General features: G+C 42.2%; 1 protein-coding gene across 2 annotated transcripts in view; it reads left to right on the forward strand.

The window, feature by feature from the left end:
- The window catches only part of DERA (deoxyribose-phosphate aldolase), a 47,889-nt gene extending 30,870 nt beyond the window's left edge, over nt 1-17,019 (forward strand). Inside the window, exons 7-9 of one of the 2 annotated variants that reach the window (XM_042050263.1) lie at nt 9,034-9,146; nt 13,048-13,197; nt 14,609-17,019. In XM_042050263.1, the coding sequence (XP_041906197.1) occupies nt 9,034-9,146; nt 13,048-13,197; nt 14,609-14,665 (320 nt within the window). In that variant the 3' untranslated portion in view covers nt 14,666-17,019. The remainder of the gene's footprint in view (nt 1-9,033; nt 9,147-13,047; nt 13,198-14,608) is intronic. The other variant, XM_042050264.1, reaches the window with a different exon arrangement.
- Nucleotides 17,020-22,633: the final 5,614 nt, after the last annotated feature.

The following is a 22,633-nucleotide window of genomic DNA, read 5'->3' on the forward strand; positions in this document are numbered from 1 at the left end:
AGAAGGAGGCAACTAATGTGGCTTTTGAGGTACCAGTGGTGCATTTTGTATTTTCATGGCTGTGCCTCCTGTATGGCTTGTGAGTTGTCTACGTTTTCATTTGCTAAATTAGGTGGGACATCACATAAAGAGTAAAATAGTCAGTGAAATGTAGAAAGATTGAGATCATCGTGATCATGCAAAGCTTGCAGATGCCTTTCCACAAAATGTGGTTAGCTACAGCACTGATTTTTATGTTAATTTACTAGTGAATAATTTAAAAAGACCTGTTTACTTTTTAATAAAAAGGAAAGATATAAACTGGCTGAGTGTTCCTAATGTTACTTACAGCTGCCATTGAGCAGATGTTAGGGATTCTTAGTGGTAGGCTAGACCAAAATAAGTTTTATGAATAAACAAACAATTTCTTTCTACTACCAACTCTTTCAGGCTGATTCTCTCCCAAATTCACTATGAATGGCTTTTTAAAGTCTCCTCATAAATAATTACCTTTCTTGTGGCACTTTTTTCTAGGCACTTGGATTTTAATTACAATGATGAACTGTTTTAATAAGTTGTTAAATAATTTTATCTTTTTAGGACTGAATCCATTTTCTATTTCTCTTTGACTTCATTGGTTCCTGGGATTTTAATCCTTTTAATTCGTGCTAATACACTTTATAAATTCATACTGGAGAAGTAAACAGCATGCAGCAGCATCATTTTCTTTTGAACTCTGTGCACGTACGCCCACCTCAGCTTGCTGGTTATCAATGGTCTCCTGTTACTAGTAACCATTTTGTTTAACTCAGTCATTTGGATCACAGTCAGTATGAAAAGATAGGTAATTAAATGGAGACAATGTGGTTTTGCCTTGGGCTAATGTCTGGGGGCCTTAAAGCCCTCCACGGATGTGAATACAGTGCTTAGTTGATAGATAAGGGATATGTAACACTGCTGTACTTCACCCCAGAACCACATCTTCCAACATAAATACTTACCAGGTACCTTTGCACGGGATTTGACGTTGCTGAACACAGAATTCCTCGCCGCTTTTGTGCTGTTTATGCCAGAAGGAAAGGTACAGACAGGGTGGTCACACCTCCTGGTGCGACGCTGACACCGTCGCTGCCTCTGCACTTTGGCACGCGACAGCTCAGGAGAACACAGGGGATGTTCTGCTTGACCACCTCTATTTCTGAACGTGTGAGGGAAGAAGTCATTGAGACCAGAGTGAGGCTCTGAAATATTGCTGCAAATTTTACATAGATGGGGGTTTTTTTTCTGTAAGGAAGACATAAAATGTACTGTCTCAATGAATAGTGACATTTAATAACTTGCCACTAAATACCTATGAGGATATATATACACATCTAACACAAAGAGAGTTTGATATTCAATTTCTTTGATTCACAGTATTTCAGTAAAAAGAATGGAATGCCAAAGTTCAAAATTATAATATATATTTCGTGTAAGTTTTTAAAAATGTAAAACCTTTATATAAAATGTGGATTTGAAGACTGGAATATCATCTTTGTTTTGCCAGTGGTCTGGTGAGATCAGCATTTCTCTATCAGTTTCAATTATTTCTTTAACCAAACCCATGCAGTTAATCAGATTGTTGGTGCTTTTGGTTTGAGATGCTCACCATAATTGCAGTCTGTGGTAAGATCAGCACACGGGCTGTTGACAAAGGGAGGTGAAGAAACAATGCCCTGGCATATTAAATACCTTTTTATGAGTTGCTGCCTGTTTTTGATGGTGCTTACTGGTCTTTTTTAATTTCCTTCATTCAAGTAGTGCTCAGTAGATACTATGCCAGAAAACTCAGACTGGATTGATCAGCAGCACACCTTCATAAGGCATCCCTTTGAAACAAAATTGTTAGTTTTGCCATGTAAGCATTGTTAATAATGCAATGGGAGGAAAAAAGGATTTCTTAAAAAACCAGAAGTGTCTTTCCCTGACCGCCAGCAGAGAGGTGCCTCCTGCTTGGAGTGTGGCTGCACAGTCAGGGGTTTTGGTTGTTTTTTTCTTTGAAGGGAGCTGGCAGGTTTTTGGTATTCAGGCTGCCTGAAGAGTTAGAAACATTGCAAAACAACCCCACTGACAGTGGTGAAAACATCTGCCTGTACCTCGAAGTTCTCACCTACACTGCAGCCTACACACGTGGGCTTTTGCAGTTTTGCCAGATGCCAAATTATCAAGGTGGAGAAAAAAAAGGCAACACTCTGAGGGGCAAAATCTTCTGGAGAGCAGGAGTTTTAAGTAAGACTGATGGCCTTTAAAAACAAGCATTGTGATGCCTTATGTATAGGTAAGGCCATCCAGGGTGTTACCCTTTGGATATTTGTTGCATCAGGGGAATCCAGGAAGTCCATGATAAAATCTATGTGTTTGCAGCTTGTTGGTGTTGAAGACGTTAGAGTGTCATAAAAAATAAGCTAAAAGCGCTTCACATTTTCCTAGTAATCACATGATCACCGAAGTGGAATATTCATCCCTCTATGCAAGCCCCCAAGACATCTGTTCTACCTAATTTGTAAAAGCCATGTGGAAACAAACAGATCACAGATGAGTCTGGTGAGATCTGGCACCTTATATTTTTTGATTTTCAGGCAAAGCCAAAAGGCCAAACATTGACCATTCCAATTGCTCAAGGAGAATACCTTTGATCCTGGAAATCCCCCTGGTACTGAAGCCTTCACCCGTGCCAGCTGCCTTTGATTGTAGGGAACAGTGTGGAAGAGGGGCTGATGCTGCTGTTTGTCCTCTGCATGACAAAGAGGCTGCATGCTGGACAGGTTCTGACTGTGGCATTAAGACATAGACTTTTAAAGCTCAAAAATCAATCTTACCTTTCTCTGGGTAAGAGTAGGAACAGAATCTTAAACTGCTTTTTACATCAGGTGTTGAAAAACACTCAGAATGACATTGAAGTGCCATGATTTTGGCTGTATTATGTATGGTGGATTTTTTTCAATCTTTAAAATTCATAGCACCTTCTTGATAAAGTAGACTTATTTTCTACTTGCTTTATTCAGCGTGGAGTATTTCCAAATTGATTTTAAACAGCTATTTCTTCAATTTGAGTAATTTTGTTACGAGCTAATAGACAATACGTAAGTGTACCTGAGATTTAACGTTAACATATTTGTTTCAAAGTTGTTACCAACGTTAAAAAGCACAAAGCCAAATGTGGTTGCTAAAACATGGAATGCAATATGCCATGTTGTGCTGTGATTCTAAGCCATCATGCATATTTATTATTTTCTTCCAAATTGCAGTGCTATTACTGGTAGATATATCAGGGTTTCAGCCTCAGTCTGTAATATGTCATGTGCTGGACAACATTTTGAGAGGCTGAGATGTATTGATCCAAAACCAAGAATGCCAAGAGGGTAAAAGCCTGACCTAGACCAGTGCTGTTTTAATTATATCACAGTTTAAGATAGTTTATCATTGCTTAGGTTAATTTAAGTGTGAACAAGAAAAATGATGCAATGTGTTTCAGTGTTTGCAAAGGAAGCTCAAAGGGGGAGATTTTCAAATCAAGTCCGGTTTCTCCCACAGCACTTTGCTTTTTCCACCCATCCTAGCCAGAGCACGTGGCTCAGTGCTGAGAACCAGAGCGCTTGTGCTCAGTCTGAAAAGAGAGGCCAATCTTTCTGTTGCTTCATCAGTAAGTGCTGGAGGGGACCATGGGTTTGGGAATCTGGGGCCAGAGCTGTGCCACCAGCACTGCCTCCTGCCCTGGGTGCAGCGTGCTGCGCTCTCAAGCTGAGCTAGGGAGGAGATTTCTCCTGATGTCTCTTTTGTTTTGAATCTTGCTCGAAATCAGGAGCGTGGCAAAAAATAGCCCACAGAATGGCTTGTAGAGGAAACAGCATTGCAAGTGGGTAAGCTGAGAGAAAGGTCTGGTTTTTCCCAGTGATAGTAAGGTTAGGATTAGGTGTTGGGATGTCTTGATTTATTTCTTCTTTCTGCCTTTGGCTGGCCATGTGTCATTAGGCAAACTGCTTCAGTGGTTCCAGTAATGCCATCTGCAAACAGAAGTAAGGTTAACGTAGGTCATACACTGTAACACCCCTGGGTGTAGTATGTGGTACACCCTTTTGAAGAAGAAAAACGAGATCATGGCAAAGAGACATGAAATTTTACAAGCGGATAACAATACAGGAATTCGTTACACTTCTTTGTTGTCCCACGTCTCACTCCTGGGAGGATATACTGCTGCTTCCTCTTTGGAGAGGAAGAGGAGGGGCTGTTCCAGCAGCACGTAATTGCCTGAACTCCTGCACCTTGGCATCTCCCAGCACCGCTTCTGCATGGCAATGTGGGGAGGTGACTGGGAGCATGTTTCCTTCTGTGCTTCAGGGTGGCTCCAAGCCAGGTGCCACCAGTGACAGCGGTTCCAGCTGTGGTCTTTGCACCCGGAGCACGTGTCAATTACTTATCTTCTCTTTCTCCGTGCCACACAGGGATTGGATTGGAAGGAATGCTCTAAAAATAGCAAGTGCCTGTGCTATGTAGCCGAGCAACAGAAGGTGGTATGGCTCTTCCTGCTGAACCTTCTGAAGAAGCATTTTAAATGAATACACAAGAAACTAATACTAATTAAGTAATAGTATTCTGTGGAGACCTGTGATAGACACTGTAACAGTGCATTAGCAAGCTGTGCATAATTCAGCAATGCTGAATTCTTTCAGGCTTCATCTACAGGGAATTTTGCATAAGTATGGACTTAATAATTTGTCCCTTTGTGTGCATGTGTAAGTGTTCCTGAGGGCATCGTTTGGCCTGCAGAACCCCTGCTCCTGGAGGTGCTGTACAAGAAAGGCAGCATCCATTCTGAGTCTTGGAAACCAAGCTGGGATGATAGGATGGGTTTTCAAAAGGTTGTCTTACTTGTAAACAGACATTAAATGTGGAGCCCTGTGATGGGATTTTTTTTCCCCTCTGTGCAGGTACTTTTCTGAAAGGAGTTGCAAAAAATGGGCAGGTCTCAACAGACCAAGTTATAAACCAGCATTTTTCAATGGTAGCTGAGACACAGGCGTGTGAAAACATAAAAGCATAGGCACCTAACCAAGTGGTCTGGCAGTGTAGCCGTGTGTCATGGAGCCTGGTGAGCCACTGCTAAAGTGAGTTACCACAGCTTCGTGTTCTGTTCTCCTGGATGGCAAAGTTAAGCTAACAGGGAATGTATTTTATCTTGCTGCTGGGGCAGGATAAGGACATGTAAGTGGGACAATTAGGATAACTCAGCTGACAAGAATTAGCTGCTACATTAGCCTTTTATATCTTGCCCTGCCTCTTATTTTCAGAGGGTTGTTAACCTGGTCACCCTTAGTAAGGCTAATTGTGTATGAATCTGAAGACCCTTAGTTTAGGTGCTCATAAAATAGAAAGATGACTTGCTAATGGGACTTCGTGCACATTTGATATGGTACTGTTTTGTCATTGCTACCTTGTCAGCAGAAACAGCAGGTGGTTTTGCAGGTCCTCTGAGCGGAGTGCCACTTTTTGCCACCAGTCCTGGAAGTCTTGGTAGGATATGTGTTCTCTCAGTTGCAGCAATGAAGATATATTTGTGCTCGTTGCAAATACTTACAAAGTAGCACGGTGTAATTGTCCCTCTGCAAGCATCTCTCTCTAAACTATTGTTTAAAACTGCCAGCCACATCTTTGTTCTTTATTGAGACTAAGGCAGCAACACAGAGTCTGTAGTTATCAGGAGATAATCATTCCCCAAGGGCATTTGAAGCACTTCACAACCAAAAGGTTGTGATTACTCCACGATTGCTGTGCTGCTTATTATTCCTTATTGCTTAATTATGGAATCAGAGTGTGCTTCCTGGATGCTGTCATCTAAATAAGATTCTCCACTTCTCATGCTCTGCTTCAATGTTACGTGGACTGGAAAGCTTTGTAGAGTTTCCAGTTGATGTACAGGATAGCAATAGGGCAGGCCAGTTCTGGGAGCTCTTCTGACCTTCTGGGAGACCAGAGCATTCAATCCATGCCCTGCCAAATGCTTGCTGAGAAACCTTGGGCAAGTCCCTCAGCTTCTGGATACCTCAGCTCTGCAACTTTGTTCAGGTGCCACCATAAACGAGGCTGTGTATCTAGAACAGAAATAACGTAATGGACTTCCTCTGAGGTAAATGGCCTGTTTGTGTTGAACCCACAGCCTTGGTGTTACTGGCACCACGTTCTAAGCAGAGCTCGTCCTATCTCCCTGGTTCAGTGAGTCTTACATGACTTGCTGCCTTGAAAGGAAATGTACTGGTGTGGCTTCACATTGGAAAATAGAAGTAGGGAGTGTGGTCTTTTCCAGGCTCACTAGGCCTAGAAATCTACCCTGAATAACTAATTTTGTGAAATGTTGGATTTAATGCTTCATTGAATCGTGTAATCTACTCTAAGGAAGGGGAAAGCCATCCAGCATGTATTTTAACCTTAGCCTTGATTTTTTGAGTGTATACGTTCACAGGAACATGAGAAGATGGGTGATAAAACTCAGGTTTCTAAATCATCACCTAAATTTCCAGGTGAAACTCCTTCTGAACTTAATTCCTTAGACTTGTCTTTGAAAACTTAAATAAGAAATAGACTGGGTGAAACTCCCTTATTATTACAGGGTTGGCACGAGGTCTGCTAAATGAGGTGCCTTTTATGGCAGGGCTTGATTTTTAAATCCCCCTTTTCATTGCTGAAATCCAAAAGTTAATAGCACCTTCCATTGTGGCTCTCTGTGCTGGTGTGGGTCCTCTGTCTTCTGCAAGGGGCTGCCTGCAGTCCTGCTAGCAAGCTCTTGTGTCATAAAAAGAATTTGTTCGGGAAAGAAAAATGTATTGTTTTCATTGTTAGAGGATGCTACTAAATTGGCTGTATGTTTGTCTAATAATCACATCTAAAGCTGATTATTCTGGTAATAGCCTTAAGATATTATTTAAAAATAAATATATAAATGCACAACTTTTGTACTAATACTAGTTTTTAATCTCTTCTTGTTTCTATGAAGTCTGAATGAGATTTTCAAAATTGAATAATAATTTGATCCGTTAATCTTTTGAAGCTAGTAATTTTATTTTCCCCTCTTTGCAGTCTCTGAGGCTCGCAAATGAATAGAGCTTCATTACTGGAGTCTGCATTTAATAACCATTATCCATTATCTTGTAATTAAGACTCCCCGTAACGAATCATGAGGACAATGCAAAAATACATAGTACATTTCTTTAATGAACTGGAAAATGTTCATCTTGTTCTATTTAGTAATGAGTTGCTGAATAGTCGTTAAATCCACTGGAGAATAGAACTAGATGGATTTTGAAGACTATCTTGAGTTTGTGGTTAATCTATTAGAATTAAAATTTCATCTTCTATTTTTATCAACAGCTGATTAGAAGTCATTCTGTTTGACCAAATTGATTAGAAGACCATATACAAGGGCAGCTGTTGTTTAATGAAAGTTTTTAATGAAACTGTACCATAGAGACTTGTAATTATAAGACTTATAAAAGCTTTGACTTACCTTATAGTAGAAAAAAAATGAAGTATTGCACTGAAGGACTTTAAGTGCTACATTTCGAAAGGGAAATTAAAAATATAATTTGGTGATGTTGAAGTTTCACTTCCACTGCTCCTTGTTTTAATGTGACTATCAGATGTTCGTAGTGTCTCTCTGGAAGGGGGCAGCTCTGAAATGTGCAACTCAATTGTCTCTCGTGTGTGCTCCGTTCTTTGCAAAGCTCTATCAACTATTAACTGCCTCTTTCGCACATTGCACTTTCCCTGGAGTTGGAATCCTTCTTGCAAATAGCTGTTTCTCTCCAGAGTGGAAATTGTCACAGGAGGGTGCAATTGAATCACCACTGGGCTGAGATGCTGCCTAGTCTGGAAGCCTACAGCGAAAACTGTGGTCTAAGAAACCCCAAAGTTTGTGATACCATTTGATTGTGTTTAAATCAGCCACAGGAGCATGCCTGGCTTTGTGTTGCCTTGCCATCAGGCTGAGACCCAGCTGTGTGCCAGTCAGCTGTGCCATCAGGAGACACTCTCTGGAGTGTGCTGCAGCACACAGAATGTAGCCAAGGCAACTCCTTAGCTGGAGCCGGTGCTGAAACTCCCTGTCCCTACTCTAGGGGATGTTGTAGAGGCATCATCATTCACATAAGAGACAAAATGGACCCTAAGCCAAATTTGAAGTGGAAGCAGATGCAGTTCCAATTGACTTAAGTGGATGATGCACTACTACATGATGTTTGAATTATCCCTCTTCTTCTCCCAATTACTTTTGATAATTAATGATCCCACAGTACACCTTTTCTAAGAAGTAGGTTCCTAGGGATGAAGTGCGTCCTAATGAAATTAAAGAAGTTTTGTCATTGTATTCTGTCAATGCTGGATCATGCACTGCAAGGCTCATTATTTTTTGTTAGTTTCTTATTTTTTCTTACACTGTACTTCAGGATTTCTTTCAAGCCAAGGCAGAACAGCAAGAATACCCAAGAACGTTACACAAGTATTAAGACAGGCAGTAAAGAATGTTATTCACAAGTGAGAAAGCAGAAAAAAATAAGCCAAGGCTAACTCTTGTTCTTTTAATAATGCAGATGTTTTGACCTTGTAACTGCATTAAATCAGAGCGTGGCTTTCAGTGTAGTAACTTGCAATGTTACGATTGCAAAATGCATAAAAGGGGAGTTTTCCCTTGGTTTACAGTATTACACAGCTGGTTTAGTAAACACATCTGAGATATCTTTCCCTTCTCTTAAAAACAGCTGCAGGAGATACAATACCAGACTGGCAAATGTGAGACTAAGTAGATGCAAAGTTAAATTAAAAAAAAACCTGAATAAAATAGTTTCTATCTCAAAGATCCTTGTGGAAATACTAAAATGTTGATTTATATACACCATGGGGACATATGTGTAGAGGAATGCTTCAGAATTGCTGTGAAGCAGGAGGGCATCACAGGAGGCTGTGAACTTGTATGTGCAGAGGGGCTCTTGTTCTAAAACTGCTATAAAACATTTTACTTCCTTTCAGGTTCCGATTTTATAAAGACATCTACAGGAAAGGAGGTGGAAAATGCGACCTTTCCCGTTGGCATAGTCATGATGCGAACCATTAAGGAATACTACTGGCAAACTGGCTACAAGGTAGTTCTCATTTCCTTTGTACAAATTAACCAAACAGGCTCATTCAGAAAGAAATAAGAATGTAATAGGATTGATTTGCTAATATTCCTTTTATTTTTTTTTTCTGCTTTTGTCTTTTCTCCCTTGAAGAGCTGTTACTTCATTCCATAAAAGCTCATGCAATCAAAGCGTTCCCTGCTGCATTTGGATTTGAATTTTGCTTCACCATTTAAGTGGGGATGTCCACTAATAACAGAGCGAATCTCAGGCTGGCAGTGGCTGACATGCTCCCATAAACCTCAGCAGAGCTGTACAAATTCAGAGCCATCACGTCTCTCCAGTGTACACAACTGGATTTCCTGACTTTGTTCTGGCAGCCCAAGGGATGCATTTTGCTCTTTCTTCCCTTGCCAGAGATGCTTTCCAAGGGGACAAGGAGGCAGATCCAGTTGTATCCCGTTGCCTGGGATGGAAGGAAGGAGAGAGGGGACAGGGGTTGGAAGAACATTATGTCCTGGTACTTAATGTTTATTGATCAGGTCGCTGTAGAGCGAGGTCAGTGGAGAAAAGGGGAATGTACAGCAATGAACTGTCTGTGCATTCATCCTTGTGCTGAAATATTGAGAAGGGAGGAGATTCCCAGGAGGGCTTAAGCCACCTCTCACTTCATTTATCCGTGGGCAAGTGGGGGCTGCCAGTTAGATCTGGTGCTGGTGGTCAGCAGTGGGCTTGGTCCTCACCTTCAGCACCAGGAGAAGAAGCCACATCTCTAGCTAAGAGCCTCTCCCCATTTCTGGCCACCCTTCCCTCCTTCTCTAGCTTATCCTTCTGTCCCTTCCACAGGTGGCCTTGCAAGGTACAATGTCAGGACGTGGGATGAGCAGTGGGATGGGGGCTGAGATGGCTCTAGGGTCTGTTGGGCCTTGAGCAACGTGTGACACCAGGTTAGAGGTGTGTCCATCTACTCTCTGTAGCCATCTAGATGAGGCCAGCATGGATCCCTGGGTTATCCCCACTCCTGCTTTCCCCAGCCTGCCTCTCTCTGCCACACAACAGCTGGAGCAGCTCCAATAGTCTTGTTTGTGTGGGAGCACCATCACTGCCCAGCATGAGGCAGCTCCCCCGGGCACCAGTGCCGCTTGCACGAGCTGTGTGCCACAAGTTGGTCCCTGCTGCATTAACACAGCTTTGTCCCCATAATTGGATATAAATGTTGAATTCACCTTTTGCTTTCAAAGGACGCATTCATGGTATGAAATGTGTTGTTAAGAATAAGTGCTCGTGTCCGTGTGCATGTGTGTGTCAGTGAATTAGATGTAAACTGACTTTATGTACTTTTATTAACTGAAGACAATATTATCAGTGGCAAGAAATTTCTAAATGGTTTCTTTAACAAACTAATTTTGCTGCTGTAGGGATGCTTTCTAGCAAGGCGTTGCCTGGGAAAAACAGGTTAATACAGAAATTAAACTTCTTCAAGGAAAGGAACAAGTTGCAGAGTAACATTTATTGACTGATAAGCTGTGGTGGTGATATGAAAAGTGTGCAATATAATGGGAAATAATCTTTTCCTGTCATTATTGAAGGACATACATAAATTGGTTTTTCTGTTGGGAAAACCCCCAATCCAGAAAAACTTATTACTTTTAATAATGTAAGGTGAAGAGAAAATTCTTGAGGAGATGAACTTATTAAGCAAAATAATGAAATGCTGTGAAACAGCAGGAAAGTGGTAGCTGGACTTTGTACTGCTCTTGAATTAAATTCCAACCCCCCTTCCTTTTTACGTTTTTATGGCAGTCAGATGTGCTGTTTGGAAAGCTGGTAAATGGAGGAGAGGACAGGCTTGTCTTTGTCAGCTTTTTTTGCAAAGAAAAGAGCTTTCAGAATCTGCTAAAAGGGGAACGAATTCTGAATGATGGTTTTAATTCTCTTATTAACTCTGTTTTACTTGTTTTTGCCACAGACTATCTCAAAGAGATGTAGCATTTCTAGGAAGAAATCTAAATTCAAATTTCATTAGAATTCCTCTTCCTGAGGGAAAGAAAACACATTCCAACTTTTTTTGCTTATTGTCTAGAAGATGCTTTTCCAGTTGCTGTGCTTTAAATTCTTCTTGAAAATCTAATGTTAACAGATGTTTGCATACACTCACACATCTATTTGTCCATCCACAAAAACACAGTCTTCGTGGTTTGGATTTATCAAGCTTTTCCTGCTTTTGTTCCTTTTAATCTTATTGGAAATATGCCATTATCACAAAGCTCCAGCATGAGAGAAGGATTTATTCTGTGTTTGTTGGTCCTGAAATCACTATATTAAAAAGATTACCAAACACATTTAAAAACAGATACTTTCTGATTCCACTATTATATCCATAAGGCACAAAGAAATCCTTGATGCAGTGAGGTTTCAGGAGCTTACATAAAAAACCAAAATGATAATTCTTGCCGAATGTGAAGGTTAATGGCAGGAGAAAACATAGGGAGAATCACTGTGTGCTACATGTTGTTCAGATTTACTTTTTTTTTTAATGCAGAAAGAATTTTTCCTGATTCTCCTTGTTTTTCAAGAGTTTAGGTAGCTGCTCCAGGCCAACATTTTGGCATTTCTGATGAGGGATTTGATAGCTGTGTGTCACACGCTCTCTCTCGGGATGAGACGTGTTTAAATGGCACATAACCAAAGGACTGGCACTAGGGGTGTATGCCAAGTGCACAGCAGGTCCATCCCAGGATTCAAGACATGCTTTACCTCAAAGATAAGTTTTCCTTGGTGTTTATGCCTTTACAGACATGGCAGTTCACCTTCAGATATGACACACATCTCGCACCGAATGACTGAAAGCATATCCAGCCTGTGGTGGGGGGACAGAAGTTTTGCAGTTCCTGTGAAGCACAAAGCTTTCAATTTTTGATAAAGACAGGCCTAATTTAATTCCTGTTTGGAAAATTTTAGTGAAAATAAAACCTCTGGTACATTTGAATGTACAGTCAAATCATGTGTAACTCTGCTGCACGGGCTTTTTATAAAATACAACCAGCTCTCACTGCTGTCCAAAGTCAGCTGCCTCAAAAGCAGCATCTTTGGTGTTATTGTTGTGTATTTGTTGTTCTATATTTGGAATTAGATTGGCAGTAGGTGATTATGACATGGGCACTGTGTGATTATGCAGCTATCCCAGTCCTGCTGATGTTTTTTCCTGGTGTTAAAATCAAGAGTCAAACCCGGTTAGAAGGGAAAAAGGGATTTTACCTTGGTGTTTGTTTTAAGGATCCTTAGGTGCACACGGCCAGGTCGAATGCACTGAAATGCACCCTGCAAAGTGCCCACCCCAAAAGATCTGGTATAACATTCTAGGTGTTACTAATTAGCATATCTATCAAAGATTCCCCAATGAGAGGCTCAAGTGAACCCCCTCCCCAAGGAGCCTTCTCCTGGATGGTTCTATCTTGGTTTACAGAATGTGTTCTGGAGAGGACCTTGGGGTCTGGGGCACTCTGATCCCTAACTACAAAGCTTCTAAAATGTTTAGTGTCCTGGCTGAACAAACAAGTCCAAGAATGTAGGCAAAAAGCACTGAGAATACAGAAGTTGTAAAAAGGTATAACAAGGGTATAAAAGAAAAGGCAAAAAATCTTCATGGCATCACTGCCTAAATCCCTTGTACTATAGGCAAAGTACTCCCATAAGACCTCAAGCCCAGCTCCTGAGAAGGTGCACAGGGGTGGAAAGTATTGCTCCCTCAGCAATGTTATCTTTGGCAGTGATGGCTGAGGCTTGATAGCTCCCAGTGCTAGTCCAGATCTTGTCCCGTTTGCAGTCAGGCCCTTGCCAGGCAGAGCTGTTACATCACAGGCACTTTGAGGCTGAAGGTGTACAAACATTGACTGCTATTCTATTTTGTTTTTTCTCTCTAAAGGTTGGATTTAAACCTGCTGGGGGCATTAGGACAGCCAAAGAAGCTATTACTTGGCTAATGCTGGTGAAGGAGGAGCTGGGAGTGGAGTGGCTGACACCAGAGCTCTTCCGCCTGGGTGCCAGTAGTTTGCTGGGAGACATTGAGCAACAGGTTGGTTGTTGGCAGCTTACAACTTGAGGAGAACAAAAGTAATCTTTCTAAATGTCCTGGCTTACTGCTTTTGCAGAAGTGGAACATCCATCTAATTCATTATTAATGACAGGTTCACTTCCAGCTCAGTATTTCTTTAGGTTTGAGCTGTCATTACAGGCATCTGGGACACTGATGTTGGAGCAGCTGACCATGGTCTAGGCCATGTTTGCAGTGTAAAATTTTACAAAATTTGGGCAAAAAGGGCTCAGTTTGTGCATGTACAGAGTCTTTTGCAAATGCATGGCGGTGCTGTCCCCTTCACTCCTGGCTGTGACTGAGCCTCACAGGACCTCACAGACCCTTTCTGTCACTGTGCCACAACTGCTCACGGTGTATTTCCATCCCTGTGGAGACACTCACCTCTCATTCTATGTATGGTGCTGCTGATAGAGCATTTTTTACATGTTAGTTGTTCCCTGGGGAAGAAACTTGCACAGGGTACCCACCCAAAGGATGTGGTATGATTGGGAACAGTGTAGTGTCATAGGAACTGCCAAAACGTGGGGGCTTCTGGACTTGGCTCCCATGTTCATTAATCCCAGGAGAAGAGGTGATATTACCTTTAACCAAGAAAAATATCCGAGAGTCATTATCCTGTTGCTGCTGCTGGGAAAACATGAGGTATGGGGGATTTGAGGGAGGACAAAAGCACCAGTCTTTTCCCTTTCCTTACCTTTCCTAGCAACTGAAATACTGACATGTTTTAAGAAATATAGAACAGCTGAGAGGTGTCAGGTTAATATTCATGACTGCTGAAAACCCCTGGCTCGCTCCTGCAATGAGAATAATACTGTCTCCCTCTGCCTCACTCTTGACCTAAAATTATGTCCCTGGTTATGACAGAGCAGCATGAGCTTTCTCCTTGCCACTGCCATCACTGCTGGGTGTTAGAACACAGCCAGTGATTGTGTTGCACCATTTGTCCTGATTTCTTAAGGGTTGTATCTTTTATCTGCCAGGGATTGCACAAATGCCCCAGCCATGACCAAAGCTCTTCTGTACTATGCTGCCTAGAAACATGGAAGATAAAATGTCCCAGGCATTATGTTCAATAAAGCAAACATACTGAAGTAGTCTAAACCAGATGACAGAGGAAAGCATTGACTTCTACCTGGCTCTTTTTGAAATCTTAGTTGAGAGCAACAAGAGTCTTTGCTTTTTACTTTTTCTTTCCAAACACAGCAGCAAGAGCCCTTAGTTTATATCCTACAAACAAATATATTAAGGGATATTACATCATATTTTATGTACACACACAAACAAATATCTATCATCTTCATCTAGCATGCCTTTAATTTGTTGCTTCCTTGACACTTGCAGCTTTATAGTCATATATAATTCCATCATAAATTCTCTTTTTTTCTTGCAGATTTTCTGTCATGTGACTGGCTCTTATGCACTTCAGCATGAACTGGCAATGGCTTAGACACAAAACCAACTCAGGATCACTTTTACAGAAGAGGTCTTTAGGCAAACAGCATTCAGAAGTCTTCTGACAACCAAGTGCATATGACAGAATTAAAGGCCTAATTCTCCCTTCTTCACAGTTTATGGTATTTAAAAATATGCTCAAGTCTGCTGGTTGTACTTGATCCAAAAGCAGAAGAAAATGGCATTTCTGAAATAGTTAAATAGTTAATACTTACAGATTTGCAAAGTTAATCTTGCAAAGTTCCTCAGACCAGCCTGAAAAGCTTATTAATGGCAACACTGAAATACTATGAAAAAGATTTAGGTGGCCTGGTAACACTTTGCAGTCGGAGAATATGAAATATCTATGGAATGTTTCAGATTGCTAATTAAGAGCTACTGATCTTGGAATAGATTTCCATTCACCTCAGACAAAATCTTCTGGCACAGATGTGTTGCACTATTAATTGTTCTGTTGATTCAGTTTCAAGCATTGTAAGGGGAAAGGAGAATGAAACTTGGCTATTACTTCTCTTTTATAAAATGTCTTCTGTAGCAAAAAAAAAAAAGCAAAAAAACCCCAGACTTCTTTTTTATTTTTTGTATTTTTCCCCCCAAACTTGGGCGCAGACATCCATATTTAGACCCTTGAATAAAAGTGGCTTGATTTCTAGAAGAGCTGAGTATCCACAGTTGCTCCTGACGTTAATGGGAGCTCTGGGTGATCAGAACAACTGAAAATCAAGCAGTCTCTATATAGGTGCCTAACTATGCATTCAGGGGCCTATTTTTAGGCATTTCACTCTTAAAATTTTAGTCTAACTTGCTTAGAAGCTCCAATTCCTGTCTCCTGTCATTTTAAAACACATTCATGCAAATCTTTCCATTTTGGTGTAGGGGGGTTTGGCTGTCAGTTTGCAGGTGTCACTGCTAGGCTGGCTGAACTTCAACTTTGCCATTCCAAAAGAAACACTTTAATTTAAAAGATGATCTGAATTGCGTCCTATATGGGGTTTAATGCTTTAATGTAAAAAATGTGCTTTTTTTCAGAGCACATTAAGAATAATACCCAAATCACCAACACCTTTTGAATATCAGACTGGAGCTAGTAGATGCATTATATCAGAACTGCATTCTGCTCACTAACCAGAGTTGTACTAAAAACTTAATTATCTTGTCATCATGACTAGTCTCACTGACTTAAGTAGGTCTCATCATGGAAGTATGAGGAGGAGGAGGATTTTGCTGTAAATCAAGCTACAAGGTGCATTTATTACAAAGAGATTTATTATAAAGATAATAACTCAGTTATTTATCTGGCTCTACCGCCTGAATCACTAGTGTGCTACAAAACACCTTGGACAGATAGGAGAGCTGATTAGGGGGAAAGAAGTCAAGAAAAACAACATACACAGAAAGCAAAATCCTCTATGTAGTGCTCAGGATTAAAAATGGGCCTTAATTTCTCAGGAAGTAGTTCATCCAAGGCTTTCAGTCTGTTTCTGCTTTAGGTCTCAACGCAGAAGGTGAGGCTGAGCTGTGACTCTATTTTCACGTTTGTTTTCCTGAAAAGTGGCCCTTTTTACCGTGAGTTTTCCTTCTGATTTCATTGCCAGTTCCATCAAGGAAAAATCCAAGTGCCTGTTTGCATATTGAGAGGAAAATTCTGCTGCTGAGCTTTCAGAAATACAGAGCCTCTTATGTGAAGTCAGCTCCCACCAGGTGCTTGCCAGGCTGACCCTCTGCCATGCCCTCCCAGCCACCACACACTGGATTTTGCTGCTGTTTAGCTCTGTAAATGTTATTAAATGTTATAAATGTCCATACTTCCATAGAGGGAAGTAACACCACTTGCAAACCACATTTTTCTTGTTGTTGATTGTCTTTTGGACAATTAGGCTGGCGATAGAAACTATTTTTTGGAGATGCTTTAGTTACTAGGTGGAGGACTCTGTGTAGTTCCTTAAAATTAATGGAGGTCCAACTTTGCCACCTCACTGTGTAAGGTGAGAACAACCTCAGTGTGTCTCCATGGGAACTGTGTTGAGGAAAGAAGTTGCCAGGAGGAATTCTGTCAACAGTTTTGATGTGCACATGGGCTGCTGCTGGTTACTTCAGGGGTGACAGGCTCCCTTTGCAGAGGGGGAGGTTCCTGAAAAGTCAAGGATAGCCACTTCCCTTTTCCATGAACATTAAAAACACACCTATGTGAAATACTGTGCAACTCCGAGCCAACCAGTGTTTTCAGAGAAGCTGGATTGGAAAGTAGTTTATACATTTTTTTCTGTTGAAACCTTTATATTTTTGTCAAAAAAGAAGAAAAGTAACAGAGTCTGTAAACACATCCAAATAAAGATGATTCTGGTTTGAGGGTTGTTCTTTTTCGAGGAATGAGCAGAAGGCTCAGTGTTTCAGAGCAACTGGTTGTCTTTAACTCCATGGTGTTTCAAGTTACATCCACATTGTCTCTGTCTGTGGGCCACCAGTGTGCCCCAGAGCCTCGTCTTCCAGCCCTCCTGCAGAAGCTGCTGGTACCAGCCAACAATTCCTCTGCTGACAGCCGTGAGGGATGTGAGGGGTTAAACCTGGGCCAGGGATCCCATCAGGAGCAGCAAAGGACTGGGCTGGAGGCAGGGAACAAGGCTTATCCAAGGGGCCTGTACCACCTTAGCAGGTATGGGATCCATCACGGGATGAGGCAGAGGCAGGGCTGGGGGGCAGCTGAGCTGAGTGGGGCTCCTGGGCCCCTGCTGTGGTTGGGAGAAGGCTGGGCAGGGCTAGAAGCATTCCTGGGCTTGTGCCAGCACTGAGCCTGTGAGAGAGCCAGACCCAGAGATCCAGGGACTACCATAATTCTGAGCTGAGGTCGGAGGCTGGCGTGGCAGGATCTACATCCCCACCCACGGGGCGCTGGGAGTGCTCACAGCGTGGGCTCCTGGGCTTGCTGCCCTTCACCCTAACCAGCACTTCCACTGCCCTTTTTTTCCACCTTTCCCATCTTTTTCCTGCTGGCCATTTGCTGCTCTTCAGTTGCCATGGTCAGCTGAGGTTTATGGAAGCTGTAGGCAGCACGTGAGAGGCAGAGGACCTGAGCTGCTGGGAAGTGTGGAGGGGGCGGCGCTGCGTTGCTGCACAGACTGTGGGAAAAGTTCAGATTTAGTTCTGTGCTTCAGGCCATTAGGAAAGGAACAGGCAATTATGCACTCGTCTAAATATATTTCAGAGTGTAACATATGTTTTGTGCAAGTCAGTCTTGTATACCAATTTATTATTTTTATAACACTTATTCATTTAGGATTTTAAATAGCTTCGTTTTGTAGACCACATTACTTTGCAAAGAAGAGAATAAATTCAAGAAGAAAGTCAAGTAGAAACTGCAAATCTGGAATATTCTGCATCAGCTTATTTACTAGAAGAGGGAATTGGGAGAGAGGGTAAGCTTTTTTCCTGGTTTGTAGGAAACAAAGATATTAAATAGTAATTATATGTGAAGTGCACACATCAGCTGGGGCAAGTAATACTTTGATATCTTTATTTCATCAGTCATATAATTTCATTCTTTCATTTCCTTTGTGAAGCAGGGAACATACATTATATACCATAGCACGTGCCACTGAGACAGAAAAAACTGATCTACTTTTAATTTTATTTTGCTCAGTTGGAACTTTGGCTCCTTGTCTCTCTTGGGGAGAAAAAAGCCCCACGAACAACAACAGCAAGTTTTATCCAAATCTTGGTGAGCTTTTGCTGAAATCACAGCTGGATGAAATGTATTGTGTGGAGTAGGAGTAAAAGGAGGGAACTGCTTTTATTTAGATGTAACCTGCCCAGGAGAGAAAATTGTCCTTCTGGTCAGTCCTTACATAACAGGGCAACCAGAGAGAAGAGTATTCTTATTATGTAAAGACACCATTGGTAAAATTACTGATATCCTGTTTTTATTAAAGTCCCAGAAAGTCAGAACTGTGCTAAATTAAGAGGTGATAAGACTTAGAAAGAAGCACCAAGAAAGTTTGCAGCCATTGTACTCCCTAAAAGCAGGAGTGAGTGGGTGATGGGTGCAGAAAAATACAGCAAAGCTTTCTTCAGGCATAAAAGTTTCAGATCTCTGAGATCACAGGCAGTGTTTGAAAACACTGAATTGTGAAAGCATAAATTTAAAATTGCTTCTTTAGCTGAGATGAAAACAAAGGGCTTTTTAAACAATGTTAACAAACTGAGGAAGCCATACTGGAATTGACTACACTTGTTTTTTCAAGCCTTTCTTTCTGGATGGAAGAAGTAGAGGAATCACAGAATCACAGAATGGGTCAGGTTGGAAGGGACCACAGCTGGTCCCACCTCCCTGCTCCAGCACGGCCATCCCAGAGTGCATGGCACCGGATTGTGTCCAGGTGTTCTGGAATATCTCCAGTGAGGGGGGCTCCACAGCCTCTCTGGACAATCTGTTCAGTGCTCAGTCACTGCACAGGAAAGAAATTCTTCCTCATGTTTATGTAGAACTTCCAGAGCATCAGTTTCTGCCTGTTGCCTCTTGTCCCATTGCTGGGCACCACTGAGCAGAGCCTGGCCCATCCTCTTGACACCCTCCCTTCAGGCACTGGTAGACATTGACAAGGTCTCCTCTCAGTCCCCTCTTCCTGAGGCTGAGCAGGCCCTTTGCAGGCTCAGCTGGTGCACACCACCGTGTCCTTGTGTAACCAAACCCTAAGATGGGTGATGATTTGCCCAGAAAGATGAGGGAAAGCTTCATAGCCTGATTTTTCCATTTCAATAATAGCATGAGCTCTGCTTTTATTCGAAGACTTAAATGAGTTCTCACCTATTTACTGGTTAAGAACACGAGCAAATGAGCAAAGCAGCCAACCAGTTCCCTTCCTATGTCTGGGCCAAGGCAGTGACAAGGCTGATTTGGTAATCCCATGGGTTAGGGGTCCCTGCCACTGTCGTACAACCTCAGGAAGAGCTGGACAAGCTTCACCACTGAGCCTGCGAGCTGCACCAACCAGCCCATGCTCTCTCTCACTGCCTGAGAGGCTGCCCAGGGGCAGGAAAGTGCTAAAACTGTCTGTAGTGATTACTGGTCCATTGAGAACTCTTTTTTTCCCACCCTAACCCTCAGACCTGAGCAGCCAGCTTCTTAGGGGAAGCTGGAGAATGCGTATGCTCCATGATTTAATTTAATTACACGTAAGATGATTAAGGATGTTATCTTCATTTCCAGGGGAAATGAAACATTCAGCCAGCATCATGTCAGAAGTCTGCTGAAGGCTGGCACGTCTCAGTGCTGGCTGCTTTCTGCTGCCTTCAGCAGAGTCTGGGGCTTTCTTCAAAGCACAGGCACCAGCTGACCCAGAGCGTGATTTCTTGGTGGAACTTTTTTAAAGGCATGAATTGAAACCGAGCAAAGAGCGACTATTGGGGCTCTGAACAAGAAGGGCTTTGTGTTCTAGCTAGCACATATCTGTCCAATTCCAAAAAGAACCCCATGAATGCCTCCACCCCGTGTGATAGCAGCTGTAACGAGGCCTCTGGGATGGCGGTGATGGGAAGATGTAGATAAAGGAAAAACAGAGGGGTAAAAAGAAAAGTAGTGAGAAGTAAGAGAGATCATTGCCACCGCTCTTATTGCTTCACTGAAGTGTAATCTTTTGTGATCTCTTTGGAGCAGGAGGTAAATAATAAAACACAAGGGAGGGAAAAAAATTAAAATAAATGTGGTGTGTGAATGCATGTTAAAACAGATGTCAGATTAAAAATAACTGAAAAAGAAATTCTACTGTAGGGGGAAAACTGCTTTTTCCTTCAACATTTTATATTCCACCTTCATTAGGGAAAAAGTGAAAGAGCTGTGAAGGAAAAGGGGAACTTTTGTTGTTTCCCTCTGAATGTTAAGAAAAGCCTAATGTGGGCACAGAGGGGATGCTCTGTGGCTCATGATGCTGGAGCAATTCTCAGGCTGAAGCCCAGAAGTTGCAAGGATGCTAAAGAGATGCTGTGTGTGCCGAGCTCTGGGACTTGGAGCTTTAAACCTGCAGTGCTGCACATCCAGGTGGTTTCATCCTCTCCATCCTCCCTCCCTTAGTCCCTTCAGGGTTGATGAGTCCTCTAATGTTGGAAAGAAAATAAACCCTGCAATCTGGTAGGATCACATCATCCAGTAATGCCCCTCTAACTGTAGATCCAGGCACCAGGGACTGACTTCCAGTTTCTTCAGCACTTTTAAATGGGTTATTTCGGTGTTTGATGACAGCAGAGTGGGGAACATCTAAACAAACACTTCCCCATGTGGCAGCCAGACTGCACCCATCCTTGGAGATAGCAAGTACTCACAAAGTGCCTGTGCTGGTCTGTAAAACAGTGTCATCCCAGGTCTCTGCTGCTAAATGTGCTTCAGAATGGCCCCTAAAAATCTGAAAAGTGATTTGCCCTGCACCTGTTTAAAGCTCAAGGAGCTTTAAATAAATACCTGAAGATGTACTGAGGCCGGACAGGGAGCCACTACATTTCTTGGAGAGCTGGCATGGGTTGCTTGGCTTGTTCGGGTCAGCTAATGAAATGGGAATAATCTTTACATGGTTTCCTTCTTTATTTCTGAGTGTGGAATGCAGGTTTAAATGAAAAAGGCACAGCTCTGTGACTGATGCCTCAGCTTACAGGAAGAGTCAGAAATGACAGATATCTTTGGCTGCTGTTATAGTGTGGCTGTCCAACACATTCAAACAACTTGATGGGATCCAGAGTGAGTACATTCCTATGGTGATTGAGAAAAATATCTTTACTTTTCTCTACCATTACCCTGAACAAATTCCCACAACTTCTATTTCTTTAAGACACTTAAGATGAGGAGGTGAGGAGGAGGCAGCTGAGACAAGAGAAGGGTATCCCCAGTGGACTGAAGGCAAAGCTGTTTCATAATTCCTGAAACATTTCTTAAGCTTGTCCTGACAATTCCAGGTAAGATCCCAATGTGAGATCCCTAATAAGAGCTGCTGATGAGCAGGAGCATCTTGACATTATTCTGGCTTAGGATTTGCCAGAGAGGAAGGGGCAGACATGACCCAAAGCAGCTCCACACAGCCAGTCAGGGTGAAAGGGGTTTGTTAGCAGCATGGGAGGGTACAGAGCTGCTTAAATGTGTTGTGTTAGACTGCAGGCAAATTAGACATAGCATTTTCAGAGAGGATGGACAGGTATTCATGGCCACTCACTGGACCACCTCTGCCCACAGACTGTCCTTGGAGACACAGCAGGGACATTGCTTCCAGTAGCAATGACCTCCCTATCAAAGTTGTGCAGACAGAGGTTTCCAGGAGGTCTCATCTGTACTCTTCCCTCTGGTCTCATTTCATTCACTCCCCACCCCTGCTTCTCTAAAAAAAAACCCTCTTGACCTTCTGCTCTGAATAAACAAATAAATACATAAATTAAAGTCACTTCATCTGCAGAGAAGTATCTATCCACTCCTCACCGAGTATGTGTTCCCTGAGCTGCCTCCTCCAGTGGAAATTTCTTTGTTTAGTGTTAATTCCATTTCATTTTGCTGATCGTGGCTGCCATTGTCTCCATTAGAGGGCCTCAGAGCAGTGTGTTAACTTGTTTTAGGATCAGATTTAAGCCTCTATATGTACTTTGGGCCTAATTTCCTGCTGTATAGCTCTCCTGAACTCAATGGGGTGTAAAACTGGTGCAACGCATGGAGAGAGCAAAAAAAAAGTGCTGCACCAAAGAATACATCAGTGCTTTGGGTTTTGCTGACGAGATTAAGAAAGGCTGAGATGCTAAGAGAGAATTTTAAATACACATGTGACAGGTGAGGCAGATGAGTACGTTAATTGCTGCTCATGTGTTTGAACACAGCGTAATTGGTCAATAGGGTATGTTTCCAGAGAACAGTGGTGAAGTGCATGAGCAAAGCACAAAGAGAGCTTTAAATCCTTCCTTAGAAATTACACTTATTCCAGGCAGAAGTTGGAGCCTCAAA

Source organism: Corvus kubaryi, unplaced genomic scaffold (genome assembly GCF_017639235.1).
Source record: "Corvus kubaryi isolate FWS band 111438036 unplaced genomic scaffold, C.kubaryi_AGA036_p1.0 72, whole genome shotgun sequence".
NCBI lineage: Eukaryota > Metazoa > Chordata > Aves > Passeriformes > Corvidae > Corvus > Corvus kubaryi.